The following is a 14,757-nucleotide window of genomic DNA, read 5'->3' as shown; positions in this document are numbered from 1 at the left end:
TAAGCCCAGATTTGGTTAAGTGCAGATGTTTTGTTCAATTTGAACCTGAAGGTTTGGATTCAGCCTCCAGACAAGCATTGTTTGGCTGGGTCTGAGTTTGAAAACCTCTGGCCCACATTTATAATTAGAGAGGTGTTTACATAAAAGGTAAAGGAAAAGACAGAAGATAGGGCAACGTTGGGCCAGTATTCCAGCCTGAGAACGATGTCTGGAGCTGCACTGTGGCTGCCTGTGTCACCGGGGCAGAGCTTGGCTCTAGCCTGCTGGCAAAATGTATCCCTGGAGTGTTGGGAGTTTGTGACCCCGGCTCAAATGGCTCAGGGTTTAACCTTTGTTTTCAGAGAAAGGGGAGGTGGTTTTAGCATTCTGAGTAGATACAGCAGGGAGATTGCCTTTGTGCAGCAAAGGAATGATTGGAACAGAGGAAAAAGTCAGCACCTTGGGGTAGTGGCTGCTGCCCAATCCAGGGAAACTCAGGTGTTCTTCTTGAGTTTTTCCTCCTCCTACAAGGTGACACTTTTTAATGTTCTTGCGGCTTCAAGAATACAATAGAGCAGGCATGATCCATCCTAGGCCTGTGGGGACCCACGTGCGGGCGGCTGGTGCCTGCTGGCCGGTGTCCACAGCCTGGAGGGCCTGTGTGCTTGGCAGCGTAGCTGAACCTTCCAGACAGGCCAGATGTTTTATGACTGCAGCTGTGGCTCCCTGTGGCGAGCCCCCTCTGTGCGCGTTGAGGAGGCTGTGATCTGAAACCATCATGTGGGCCTCCTGGTGCCCCTTGCCTCCTGCCTGAGAGTGGGCCACAGATGTCTGCAGCATGCTTCTGGGGACACTCGTGGGAGAGTCTCGCTGCGACCTTGTTCCCCCTTTGGTTCCTGCAGTCCCGAAACCAAAGAAAGAGTTCTGATGAAGAGGGGAGCTTGTGGGTTAGGTCGCTTCGCTCCAGCAGTGCAGAAACTTCAGGAAGGTAGTTCTTCTCTCCATCCCAAGACTGAAGCCAAATTGCTGTTGCCTTTTGGTCCCGGGACCCGAATCTCTGGAATCCTTTTGAGGCAGATGCTGCGCCCACCAGCCCCCGTTCTGTCTGCCTGGCACTGTGACCACATTGTTTCCCAGCCTCTGGTGCCAGAAATGGCTCTGCAGTCCTGTTCCCAGAATAGTTTGTAACTATTCTCAACAGTGTGTAAATCCAGGACTGGCCTTATGTTCTCCGTGTTCTGTCCTGTCCTGTATCCTGTCCTGAGTCCCAGTCTGTGACCTCTGCTCTGTCCCCTGGAATTTCATATTGTTTAAATGGAGGCCCAAGCCTGTCTCCTAACTGACCACTTGCAGAGTTCTCTACTGTATTAAGTTGCAAGACCCACACATCCGAGACACAGGCATCTATTTAGAAAGGCAGTTTTGATCTCAGTTACAGGAGAGAGTTTTCTCTATTTCTGTGTAGTCTCCTCATACCCCATGGAGCTCCTCGACCCCTGTAACCTGGCTTTGTCCCTCCCATCACACTGAAAGGGCTTTCCTCCAGGACTTTTCCAGTAGCTTCCTAGTGGGAAATCCCAGTGGGGGTTTTCTAGTAGTACGTGATGCTGTTAGAGAATCTTTCTTACAGCATTCTACTCTCTTGGCTTCTAGAACTCTCACTGGATCCTCCTCGGCTCCTGTGACTGGCTCCTGGCTCCTGCTCTCTTTGTAGGACACTCTTTCTCGTTCCCACCCACCTGCCCTGTTCCCTAAATATTAGTGCAAGTGCTCCCTTCACCTGCAACCTCGTCCTATTGCGTTTTCTACTTAGTTTAACTAGCTTAAGTGAATATGCTGGCTGAACCTGAGACCAAGGGAGGCACTCCAGGGACAGGGACATCTCCGGGCCTCCCTGGGGAACCCAAGATGTCTGATTCCATCCCATTCCCCCTCCTTCCCTCTCCTTGACCATATAGCCTTACCTGCTTCTCCAGGCTCGCCGCGGAAGCCAGCCACCCCAGTAGGCTTACTGCTTGCTTTTTCAGCTTAAGCACTTAATCAGCTGCTTCTCTAGGTCCCGAGTGCATTCTTGCTGACTCAGTAATTCCACTTCTGGGAACTTTAATCTTGAGAACACAGTGTGAGAGACTCATTAAGGTTTAAGGTTGTGAATACTCATCATAGAATCATTTATTATAGGGACGTTCGGAACACTTTGAGTAGCCAATGATAAGATATTAAGTCTCTCATGATGATGTATTAATGCCACAAACTTTTATCATAGTTTTCAAAATTAAAACCACTTTTTGAGGAGATCATAATGAGAAAATGAAATTTAAATAAAAAGAAAGATAAAAAACAGTAGGATCTTAATTTAAAAATTATATGTATACATCATAAAGTACAGCAGTAGTTAACTCAAAGCGATGGATGGCTGATGACTTTTTCTCTCTCTCTCTCTTTATTCTCTCTCTGTATTTTTGCATTGTCTGTGTTATTTTAACTACAACTCACCACAGAGGTCCAGTCCTCTGGGAAGCCCCTCCCAACCGCCCCAACCGGGATGGGTCCCTCTTCTGCGTGTTTCTGGTTCTGGACACGTATTTCTATGGTTCAGGTACCATGCAGCCCTCTGATTTCTTGACGAGGAGACCTTTGGATGTTCATCATTATATTTCTTGTACCTAAGAGCAGACTGAATATGTCTGTTGGCTAAAGAAGTTTGTCAGCGGAGAAACATTTTTGCTAAGTTCACACATTTTCTAAGTTCAAGTATCTGTAGCCTCTTGCTTCATAGAAGATTAAAATCATGACTCTAGCTTCCCTTTTGCTTTCCGAGCAGTTTGGGCATCGTATCAGTCAGATCGGTGACGAAGTTGATCCCTGGAGTTTAAGAAGTGGATGTATATTGTTATGGTCTGAATGTTCGTGTCCCCTAAAATTCATATGTTGAAATCCTAACCCCTAATGTGATGGTATCAGGAGATGGGGCCTTTGGGAGGTGATTAGGTAATGAGCGTGGAGCCCTCATGAATGGGATTAGTGTCCTTATAAGAAGGGATCCTCGAGAGCTTGCTTGCTTGCTCTCTGTTCTCCTCCACGTGAGGATACCAAGAGAAGACGTCTCCAAACCAGGAATAGAGTCCTTACCAGACACTGCACCTGCCAGTGCCTTGATCTTGGACTTCCCAGTCTCTAGAACTGTGAGATATAAATGTTTGTCGTCTAAGTCACCCAGTCTATGGTATTTTGTTATAGCAGCCTAAACTAAGATACACATGAACATGATTGAATCATTGGAACGTAAAACAAACTTACTTTGAGATAATTGTAGATTAACATATATTTCTAATAAGTAATGCAGAGAGATTCCTTGTACCAGTTGGTACCCTTTTATCCAATTTCTCCCAATGGTATCATCTTACAAAACTGTAGTATAACATTGCAACCAGGATATTGACGTTGATATAGCTGAGATACAGAACATTCCCATCACTACAAGGGTCCCTGATAGCAAGACTCATTTGTCTCCCATCTGTTCCCTCCTTAACCCCTGGCAACCACTAATCTGTTCTCCATTTCTATCATCTTGTCGTTCCAAAAACGTTGTATAAATAAAATCATACAGTGTGTAATTTGGGGGAATTTTTTTTTCCACTTGATATAATGCTTTGTGCAATAGTTCATTCCCTTCTATTGCTGGGAAGTGTTTCATGGTGTGGATGGACCACAGTTTGTTTACCCATTCACACACTGAAGGACATCTGGGCTGTTTCCAGTTCTGGGTTATTATGAATAAAATTGCTGCAAACATACACGTACAGGTTTTCGTGTGAACTTAAGTTTTCATTTCTCTGGACAAATGCCCCAGAGAGCAGTTGGTGAGTTGCACGGTAGTCGTAGGTGTATCTTTTAAGAAGCTGCCAAGCTGCTTTTCCAGAGTGGCCGCACCGTCTTACATTCTCACCAGCAATGTCTTATCTGTATCTTTGTCAGCATTTGGTATTGTCCTAGTTTTTATTTTGGCTGTTCTGATAGATATTATCCCAATATATGGGATATCTCATTCTTCATATGGGTATTTACAGAGCAAAGTTTTAAATTTTGAGGAAATCTAATTTTTCTAATTTTCCTTATATGGATGGTGCTTTTGGTGTCAAGGCTAAAAATTCTCTGCTTAGTCCTAGATCTCAAAGATTTTTCTTCTGTGTTTTTTCCAGAAGTTTTCTTGTTTCTCTTTTACATTTAGGCTTGCGGTTCATTTTGAGTTGAGTTTTGATAATGTGTGAAGTTTTTTTTATTTGGAGCATCTCCCGTGGTGTGGCCTGTCCCAACAATCACCTGCGTGTCCCTGCCTTTCAGACCTCTACGTGTATGCTGTGCTCGTGTGCTGTGTGGGGATTCTCAGCGTTCTGCTCTTCACTCTGACCATCATCTGGCAGTCTGTGTTTAGCAAGAGGAAATCCAGAGGTAAGAGAACAGATAAAAGTCATGTCTGGGGGCTTCCCTGGTGGCGCAGTGGTTGAGAGTCTGCCTGCCGATGCAGGGGACACGGGTTCGTGCCCGGTCCGGTAGGATCCCACATGCCGCGGAACGGCTGGGCCCGTGAACCATGGCCGCTGAGCCTGCGCGTCCGGAGCCTGTGCTCCGCAACGGGAGAGGCCACAACAGTGAGAGGCCCGCGTACCGCAAAAAAAAGAAAAAAAAAAGTCATGTCTGGAGTGTGAGCACAACCAAACCACAGACAGGCGGAAGATGTTGGGCAAAGTATCACTTTCGTTGAAAGATGCACCCTGAGTCAGGGATTATTTACCTGTGACTGGTAAGCAGTGTGAGTGAGGAGATGTGTCTACCTTAGACTCTGCTAAAATCAACTGTGGCCACTCTTGACATCATTTCAGTACCCCCTTTTCTCAAATCCCTTCCTTCGGTGGTTTCTGAGGGCCCTTACCTCTCTCTTCCTCCCAGAAGAGGCTGTGGAGTCAGATGACCCTGGGTTTGATCCTGGCTCTGCCGCTTAAGACTGAGTTTTTGACACGTTCCTTAACCACTCTGAACTTTGGTTTCCTCATCTATTAAATGACATGGGATGGACGCCACCTTCCTTAGATTGAACGTTGTGTGTTCATAATTTAATTGCAGTACCTGACACTGTGCCTGGCAGGCAGATGGGACTGGAAAGGCACCCCTTCCCTTCTCTTCCTGTCCAGTCTGAGTGTTGCCTTCCTTCCGTCTCCTTTCTTGTCGGTGCCCCTGTCCCCTGGGTTCTGTCCTTAGCCCCTTCTTGCTTTACTCTTCCTTCCTCAGTGATTACAGTTCTCATGACTCTGACTCTTATCTCCCTGTGAATGCTGCCTGCTTTCTCTCTCCAGTCCCCGCCTCTCACCAAACCTCCAGGTCGCGTTTCCACCAGCTCCTGTTTCCTCTGAAATACCCTCCCTGTGCACCCCCACTTCAGAATTTCTGAAACGGATGGGGACCCTGCAGCTCCCAGAGATGATCTGGGTAAGAGCTGGGCTCTGGAATTAGAATAACTCTGGTTCAAATGGCGACTCTTCACCTACCAGCTGATGACTTACCTGCCGTGCCTCACCTTCTCCCTCTAAATAATGGGGAAAATACCAGTATACCAGTCTCACAGGGTTGTTGTGAGGATTAAGTTGAAAAAAAAAAACCCCACAAATAAAACCCTTTACCCATTCCAGCTCCTTGTAAGTGTCCTGCATTTATGATGACTATGGTTATAGTTATATATAATAATTATTACTATTAGCCCAAGGTCATAAAGCTGGGAAGTATTAGATTTGGTGGTCATGGCTTAGGGGGACAATTAAACAGGGGAACTGAGCAGAGTTGCCAGAGGGGACTCTCCCCAGAGGTGTAGTCAGGGCTAAAGGAATCTGGGAGGGAGGGAGAGAAAGGCATTCAGGGACCAGCACCCGGGGGATGCTGTTTCCACCCTAGAGCTTAGGGGACAAGGGGAGAAGAGGTTTCTGGAACTTTTGAGAGCTGCAGCTGTGGGAGAATTGTCACCAATAAGAGCCTTAGAAGAGGGACTCAGGCAATGCCAAACCAGGCCGCAGCAGGGAGGGAGCCAGGAGCCTACCTTCCTCAGCCCCTCCCTGCCCCCTGCCCTCAGGTGTCCCATGGCTGCTTTCCTTTTGTCCTACCAGCCAGACTGGAAGCCAGAGGACGTGCACAGAGGTCAGCCTCCAGGGCCCGAGCAGGGTGGAGAGAAGGGATGGGGAGCTGGACGGGTGCGCAGAGCCACGCAGCACTGGAGGCAGAGCCAGAGCTCTAGCCGGGTCCTTCTTCCGCAGCCCGTGCCCTGCGCACCGTGCTCTGTGTGTCTGTGCTGCACTCTGAGAGCCTCCCTCCACGCCTGCGCATACCTCATCCACGGTGGCCGAGCTTTTCTCCTGTTCCAAAGACTTGATGGCTTTGATGAGCTTGTGGCACATGTTGCACACGTGCAAATGTATTTGCCTCCCTCCAGGAGGATGGTGTGTAAGACAGGGACCATGCATCTGACCCATTCTCCTTGGAATTCGGCTCATGACAGCTGCTCAACAAATGGTGGGCAAATGGCTTTATTTCCCAGCTGCTTTGTTCCCAGCTGTTGGAGTTTTCATGCCACATTGGCAGGCTTCAAGCCTGTTCTGCTCAAAAGGCACCTCTGCCTGGGCTCAGGGGCATGATAGAGAAATCTGCCTGGAGTGCAGGCCCTCTTAGGCCGTGGGGAGGAGCAGGAAAACAAAGTAACGTAGGCAGTTCAGGAGAAGTCCTTCTCCTCCAAAGCCAACAAGGCAGACTGGGACATAAGCTCCAGGATTCCCACAGAGCCACTGAGAACCCAGATCTTAGCTGCCCTCGTGCCCCCGGGAGCGGGCTCCAGATGGCCTCGTGCGTGCCTGTGCACAGCGTCTGAAGCCCTGTGAGCTGTCAAGAGCTTTGCCTGAGCACCTGCTGTGGGCCAGACCCCTTGCTGGCCCCTCCACATTCTCATGAGTCCTCACCACCAGCCCGAATGACAGCCCATATTGCTCCCATTTGACAGAGGACACAGCTGGGGAGCTTGATCAAGTCCTGAAACAAGGGAGTGGCAGAGCCCAAGCCCAGCCCGATCCTCAGCCTCCGTGTTTCTGTTCAAGAAAACCTCAGCCATCTGGGGCCTGACGTTGCTGAGGAATTTTCCTTCAGCCTTCAATGCGGTTGTTGCTTAGGTCCTCCCCAGACAGTTCACGGCTCCCGCAGCTCCTCGGGGGCTTGGCGTCCGTCTGCCCGCAGGCTGGCATCCTGTATCCCTGGCAGGACTGTGCACGTTAGGCCTGGCATTAGCCCTCACCTGGACCTGAGAGGCTTAGAACAGCACTGCCCAAACCTTCAGGAACGGACTGCTCACCTGAGAACCCGCTCCAATGCAGATTCTGACTCAGAGCGTAAGGGCAGGCCTGACAGTCTGCATTTCTAACGAGAAGTGCAGGCAGTGCCACCCTGATGATGGGAGGCCTCACTCTGAGTAGCAAGGCCTTAGAACCAGTTCTTTTTCACTCTAGCCTACTCAGCGCTTCTCTTTACAATGAATATTTTGAAATGATCCCATTACTATCTTGAAATGAAACTCATAGATAAACTGTGCTCCCTGGATGCACAAAAATCCAATCAGGCCCAGACCCCCTTGTTATATAGACAGTTTCTGGGTTTCCTATGCAAGTGTGTGTTTGTTGGTCCTTCTGCATCCTCCTGCCTGCGTGGGAGCCACAGAGCACGCAGGTTTGCAGGCTCCTCACACACACGTGGGAAGCAGAGGACAGCCTGGCACCCGCTCTCCCGCCTGTTCGGCAAGATCTGTCTGAAAAGAGGATGTCAGAGTAGCTGTCTGCTCCTGATGTGATCTCCCGCTGGGCCCCTGAGATACACACACCCCATCCTGGAAGCCAGGGGACCTGAGGGCCAGTCCCCTTCTCTCTCACCTTCCTGCTGCCCTGCCCTCACCCTGTCCTCCTAGGGCGCTCATTGTTCATAGAGCTGGAGTTAATTGCACCACGTGTGACTTACTTTCTACTTTCCTCTGAGCTGTGAGTCTCCATCCCTAATCTTTGTGAGTGCCGGGGTGCCCGGAACTTCATCCCAGGGCCTCTGCAGCTCTGAGTCACCCTGGAATGCACCAATCCTGGTGGCGTTACTCTAGTGGATTTTCAAGCACACTGGTTTCAAAGGCCTTTGCTTCTTCCGGAATGAGTCCATACCTGCTGCTTTGGTATGGCCCCAACAATCCCTCAGCCTTCCATGTTTGAGCTTTTAAAAGGACGGCTTTGAAGGCACACGCAACCAGAGGGAGAGGGGTCTAGCCCCTTTGTCTCGGCTCTCATGTTTGTCATGACTGCTTTTAGCTTGCACTCGATGTGCTAAAACCCTGGCTCCAAAGCCAGGCTCCCCACGGCTTGCTAGGCACCTACATCTGCCTGCCACATACTGGCTCTCTGCTTGCTTACCCGTGGTGATGGGATCGAAGGGCCTGTGATCTTTTCTCCCAGAAGTACAAGAAAGAGAGAGCTGGGGCGCTGCCTCCCACTCACAGCCCCACTTAGCGGAGGGAGGAGGCTGCCAGGTACGGAATGGGGTGGCTGTGGACAAGGTATCCCTGGGACCTTGGGGAGGATGAAGGGCTCACCAGCCTGGCATCAGAGACGCTTGGACACTGGGACACCCCAGCATTAGCTCTCCCCTCCAAACACTTCTGAGACACAGGCTTGGTCATCAGAGCGTGTGGGAAGGCTCGGTGAGCTCTCCTGGGCCCACTGCCCCATCAGAAGGGAGCCCGTCTCCCCGAGTGGGTTCTCGGAAGCCTTCCCAGTAGCTTCGTGAATAGAGCGCTGGACCTAGGGCCTGGATTCAAGCTCCTTTACTTGTAAAGCAGGTCTTCTCAGGCCCCAAATAAATGTCCTGAGCCCCAGGTGTCCTCACTGTGAAATGGGGATAAAAGTTACCCTGCCAGTCCTCGGCCTGGGCAGCTCCAGGGGCCACCTTCTTCTGTGTGTGGTCCACCTCTCCGGGTGGCATCCCTCCATTGTAGTCATGGTGACGGTGGCTCAGCCCTCCCGACGACTAGGGCAGATACAACCCCCCTGTGCACTGTCCCGAGTAGAAATGCAAGGTGGGCTGTGCATGTAGTTGGACAATTTTTTTTTTTTTAGTAGTCACATTTAAAAAGTAAAAAGATAACAGGTGACATTAATTTTAATCCATTTTATTAAACCTAATATATCTGAAATACCATTTCAACAAGCATCATCATAAAGATTCTGAAAGAGATATTTTACATTCCTTTTTTCATATGAAGGCTGAAACCCAGCAGGTCTTCTCAGGCCCCAAATAAACATCCTGAGCCCCTAAGATTTCACAGTTCCAGCACGTCGTATTCTGGACCAGTTACATTTCCCGTACTTGATAGCCACCCCAGCTCACGGCTTCCATACAGGACAGCATGACTCTAGATAGAGAGCTTTATGCGCTGGTGCTTTCACTGAAGAGCTGTGGCCCTAAAATGCTCTTTGTACCAAGACAACAGGAGGTAGAAAACTTGGTTCTCCCCCTCCGCTTTCCACCTGGTGACTGAGGGAGACGGCTTTACCTGTCCTTGTAACCGTGCCGGCCTGGAAACGTGGTCAAGGCAGGGCTGCTTCCTGGAGGGGCTGGCCCTTGAGCTTGGCGTGGAGGGAGCACCCTGCTGCGCAGAGGAAACGGCTCGGGTAGGAAGAGGGCATCCCGGTCCTGACCCTCCCTCCAGAGAGACGCAGATGGTGCTTTTCCAGGCTGCAGGGCGCCTGCCTGTGCTGGGGCGGGAGGATGCTGGGAGAGCACCGTGCAAATGCACCGGGTCCTGTGCAGGGGATGCCACTGTGCTCACCGTGCGTGCAGAATGCTCTGTGAACGGAGCAGGAACGTCCACAGGACCTATCTTAGAGTCTCTGCAAGGCCTGGGGTTCTGAAGAAGGTGCAGGCAAGTTGGGGGGCAATGAGGGGGAAGGTCAGCCGTACCTCAGAGGCCCTAACACTGCTACAGAGCGTGATAGGATGGGGGGCATGGCTGCCTCCACCCCAGATTAACCATAGTGGGGTAGGTAGTGGTGACAGGGACAGTCCCAGGTGGCAGTGATGGCCTCCGGCCTGGACATGTCATCTGGGAGGTTTGGCCATGCGGTGGCCTCTGGGTGCAGCGTGGCCGTAGGCTACGAGGCAGAGGAATGGTGGCTCAGGACCTCGTGCTCACAAATGTCTTCCTATCAGAAGAGGTGAGAAAAACAGCCCTTTCTTTTAGAGTCCTCAAAGTCCTGAAGATCACAAGTCACCACTTAAAAAACACCGTGTCCCGAGTTTTCATTTCTCTGCAGGTTGGTTGCCTTGTGTGGAGCCGGGAGCCTTTGGGTCAAGTGCCCTGGGTGCCAGGCTGTGGCCTGTGGTGGAGACTGGCTCCAGAATTACCCTACATTGCTTTTCTTCTCTTCCTGGTCTCACTTCCCCACTCTCCAGTGGGTTTCTTAGGATCACCTCCCACATAGACTCTGCACTTGAATCCCTGTCTTACAGGCTTTGCTTCTGGGAACCCCTAGCTAAGACAGGTGACACAGTTACGTAATCAGCAGTGATTATGCTATGCATATTTAAGGGAGATTCCAGGCAAGGTCTATTTCTCAGATGCCCATAATTCTTCCCCTTGGTGCCCAGGATCACTTTTGGCCCCTGGGCTGTCCCTCTTCATTAAAGGGACATCAGCCCTGCATTCACTGGGCTGAGACCTCATAAGCTTCAGTTGGCAAGTGCTGGCCGAGGTGCACGGCCTGTGCCTGGCACCGACTCTCCTCGCCAGGCTCCTGGCCCTTCTGAGTTAGCCCCCTGCCCCCATGGCCAATTACTAAGGAGCCCCCCAGCTGCTCTCCTGCTCCCTGGCTTCCTGATCTGCAGGCTGCCCGCCTTACTGCCCCTGGACCGGACTTTCCCAAACAGGTCAGAGCATGGGGTTCTCTAGGGCCCAGTCCCGGCTCTGCCCTGCTCCAGCCCTGGGATAGGAGACCAGCTGTTTATCCTGGACACTACTTCTTTCATGTGTAGGAGCCCTAATACCAGCTGCCCAGTTCCTCTGAGAATGGTGTGGAGTAGTTACAAGAGGGCTCTGGAGTCAGGCTGCCCAGTTTTGTCCCTTCACAGGTGTGTTAGTTTGCTCGGGCTGCCATAGCAAAGCTTATAGGTGGCCATTGTCTCCCTGTGTCTTCACATGGTTTTCCCTCTGTGCATGTCTGTATCCCTAATCTCTTCTTATAAGGACACCAGCCCATCCTAATGACCTCATTTTAACTTACTCACTCCTTTAAAGGCCCTATCTCCAAATGCAGTCATATTTTGAGGTATTGGCCTTTAGGGCTTCAACATATAAATTTGGGAGGGGGTATAGCTCAGCCCATAATATTAGCTGTGTGACCTTGGGCAAGGCCGTTAACCTCTCTGTGCCTCAGTGTCCTCCACTGTAAAATAGGTATGATGACAAAGTTATTGTGAAGATTGAATTAGAGTACAAAGTTGTGGTCTTCAAACATTTTTGTTTGCATAGCCCCTAAAATCATTAAAAAATTTTTGCATCATTGAACTTTTTTTATTTTTGACATCTAAACTTTTTCATCATAAATATAAATTGTTGTAAAGGATGTAATTTCCAAGGCAAATACTGACATCTTAAAAAGAAATGGTTGGGGCTTCCCTGGTGGCGCAGTGGTTGAGAGTCTGCCTGCCGATGCAGGGGACACGGGTTCGTGCCCCGGTCCGGGAGGATCCCACATGCCGCAGAGCGGCTGGGCCCGTGAGCGGTGGCCGCTGAGCCTGCGCGTCCGGAGCCTGTGCTCCGCAACGGGAGAGGCCACGACAGTGATGAGGCCTGTGTACCACAAAAAAAAAAAAAAAAAAAAAAAGAAATGGTTAAATCTTTCCTTTACATCTAAGTATCATGAATTTAACTACATCTGTTGATTTAAAAAGACTCCAAAACAAACGTTAGCCATTAGAAATTTTATATTGTCCCTTCTTCTCTTTGAATTTTTATCTTCAATCCACTTCCCCCACAAAATTTTATCCTATTTTCATACATTTTTGTTTTGAAAGTTCTTTGTTGATCACTGATTATATTTCTCTGTAAAATAGTATGTGTCTAAAAATTTAAATTAAGATTTTAAAAATTTCCTTATTCCACAAGTCTCTAGGTGCTAAATTTTTTTCCTGGATTGAGTTATCAGTAAATACTGCACAATTAGTAAAGATTTAGAAATGAATATAAAATTAATCAAAACCACATAAATACAAGTTTAGATAAATAATCATAAGAAGTAGAATTTTAATGGAAATGTATATTTATTGAAATGGATTTTTATTTTTACTTCCTATATTCTTGTATGAATTTGTAATAGAATTTAGCATCACTTCTATTCCTATATTTTTAAGAGACGTTAGCTCTGAAATACCTCGTTCAATATAAAAAGAGGCAGGAATGGATGAAGTTTCCTTATACCACTCAGTACTTTAAATTGCTTCTGAGTTTTATGTCAAAAGTCACAATGATCTATCATCAAAAATGATTTTAATACTCTACCAGCTGAGGACTGGATTCGGTCATATTTCAATCCTTGTTGAAAGCAAAATATTGGAACGCTTTCCTCTAGTGAAAAGTTTATTTGCCCAGTCATTGCTTTCTCAACACTGACACCAATATTTTAAATCATTTATTGATTCATTGGGGCCATTGATGTGCCCACTGGCTTTTACCCCTAGGACAGGTCTCTGTAGTACAAGTCAGAATGGGTAAGAAGTATGCCTTGATTTTATGAAGTAGAAAGGGTGATGTAACAGGGAGGGATGGAAAGGAATACAGCCAGACCTCAGGCAAGTTCCAGGGGAATGAATTCTAAGTAAAGAATACCGTGGAAGGTGAGGATCCAGAAACAGATGTCCTTAAAACTATTCTTCCTAAGGGTGCCCAGGGGTACGCAAACCCCAGACTAAAGACCACTGATCTATATAATAAGCTTAGAATAGTGCCAGGAACATATGACGTGTTCAGGAAGTATGAACTATGGTTCTATTATTATTGCATCTATAAATGATCCAGCATATAGTAGGTATTAAGTAAATGGAATGCAGAAAGAGTTCAGATACTGTTAGGGGGTTGGACAAGACAAACCAAAAGAACCCCTCTAAAGCTGATGCTGTCATTCTGGTTTGGAGCCTGCATTGGTCACTTGCATCACAGATCACTTCAAGTGTAGGAGCTTGAAACAACAACTGTTTTATTTGCTCACAATTCTGCAGGTCAGCAAGTTGACCTGGGCTCAGCTGAGCAGTTCTTCTGGCCTCAGCTGGATCACTCATGCAGCTGCAGCCTGCTAGTGGGTCAGCTGGGGCCTGGCTCCTTCGGCGCCTCAGCTGGGATGACTTGTGTCTGTTTCATGTGGTCTCATCTTCCAGTAGGCTAGCCAGGCTTCTTCATGTGATAGCAGAAGAGTTCCCTGCAATGAGAGAGAGAGAGAGAGAGAGCGAGCGAGAGAGAGAGAGAGAGAGAGAGAGAGAGAGAGAGAGCGAGAGAGAGAGAGAGAGAGAGAGAGAGAGAGAGAGAGAGAGCGAGAGAGAGAGAGAGAGAGAGAGAGAGAGAGAGAGAGCGAGAGAGAGAGAGAGAGAGAGAGAGAGAGAGAGAGCGAGAGAGAGAGAGCTCACAAACCTCAGAGCACAGGGCCTTTTATGCTTCTGCTTGTGACTCATTGGCTAATATTTCACTGGCCAAAGCACATCATGTGGCCAAGCTTAGAGTCCGTGTGGGAGGGAGTTACACAAGGATGTGGATAGATATATTAATGTGTGATTCATTGGGGCCATTGATGTAACACTCTACTACACAACTCCAGGGCCCTGTGGCTGTTTCAGCTTTACTTCTATTTGATGTGAACTCAACGATGAGCTTAGAGTGAACACTTTTTAGGATAACTGCCTAGGTATTCTTATTTTTCCTCTGTAGCTAGAACACGGTTTTTCTGAAGGAGACCTACTATGGAGGATGTCATTGCAAAAAAAAAAAAAAAAGGCTGTTTTTTTCCCAGGACCTCCTCTTAGTCCTGGAAGAGCTTTGATCAGAGAATTAAAACCCATTTTATAGACAGGAGCGCCTAAGTGGAGAAAAGTTGCCCCAGGAAGGCTTTCTCATGGCTAAGGCAGAGCTCAGAAGTTGGGTGACTCTATAACTCTAGGTTAGAACCCAATTCAACCTGGCTTGGCAAAAAAAATGAATTTGGGGGGTTATGTAACCAGGAAGCCTGAGGTGCATGGCTTCATGCCTGGCTTGATCCAGGTATGGAACAATATCAAGTCACTGTGGTGTCCTTGCCATGACTCTGCTGTACTCATCCAAAGAGAAGTATAATAGCCCTGAGAGGTGGTTTGTGCCAACGTTTGGGCAATACCTGGCCACCTACATTTCCTAGGAATTCCTGGAAATATATATCTAAAGTAGCATTTATTTACCATCTTCTATTTCTTTTTCCTTTCACAGTGAGACACTATTTGGTGAAATGCCCTCAGAACAGGTAGGAATATTTTCTTCTTGTTTTCAAGTAAAACTCTTTGCTATTTTACTTTCTTTTGATATTACCAAGAAATGGTTAAATTCATATCTTTACCTTAACGTCTGCATATTAGTTCAAAAATTGGCCTAAAATGTGTGTTCTGCATGCACTTGCATGTTTCCAGATTTCATGTTCTGAC

The 14,757-nt window shown here is 48.2% G+C and overlaps 1 protein-coding gene across 1 annotated transcript in view; it reads left to right on the top strand.

The window, feature by feature from the left end:
• Positions 1–14,757, top strand: part of VSTM4 (V-set and transmembrane domain containing 4) — an 86,737-nt gene that overhangs the window by 25,764 nt on the left and 46,216 nt on the right. The window contains exons 4-5 of the mRNA XM_032609098.1: positions 4,324–4,431; positions 14,546–14,579. Of these exons, the coding sequence (XP_032464989.1) occupies positions 4,324–4,431; positions 14,546–14,579 (142 nt within the window). The remainder of the gene's footprint in view (positions 1–4,323; positions 4,432–14,545; positions 14,580–14,757) is intronic.

The sequence above is a fragment of the Phocoena sinus genome, chromosome 16 (genome assembly GCF_008692025.1).
Source record: "Phocoena sinus isolate mPhoSin1 chromosome 16, mPhoSin1.pri, whole genome shotgun sequence".
NCBI lineage: Eukaryota > Metazoa > Chordata > Mammalia > Artiodactyla > Phocoenidae > Phocoena > Phocoena sinus.
This window is presented reverse-complemented; position numbering and strand designations above follow the sequence as displayed.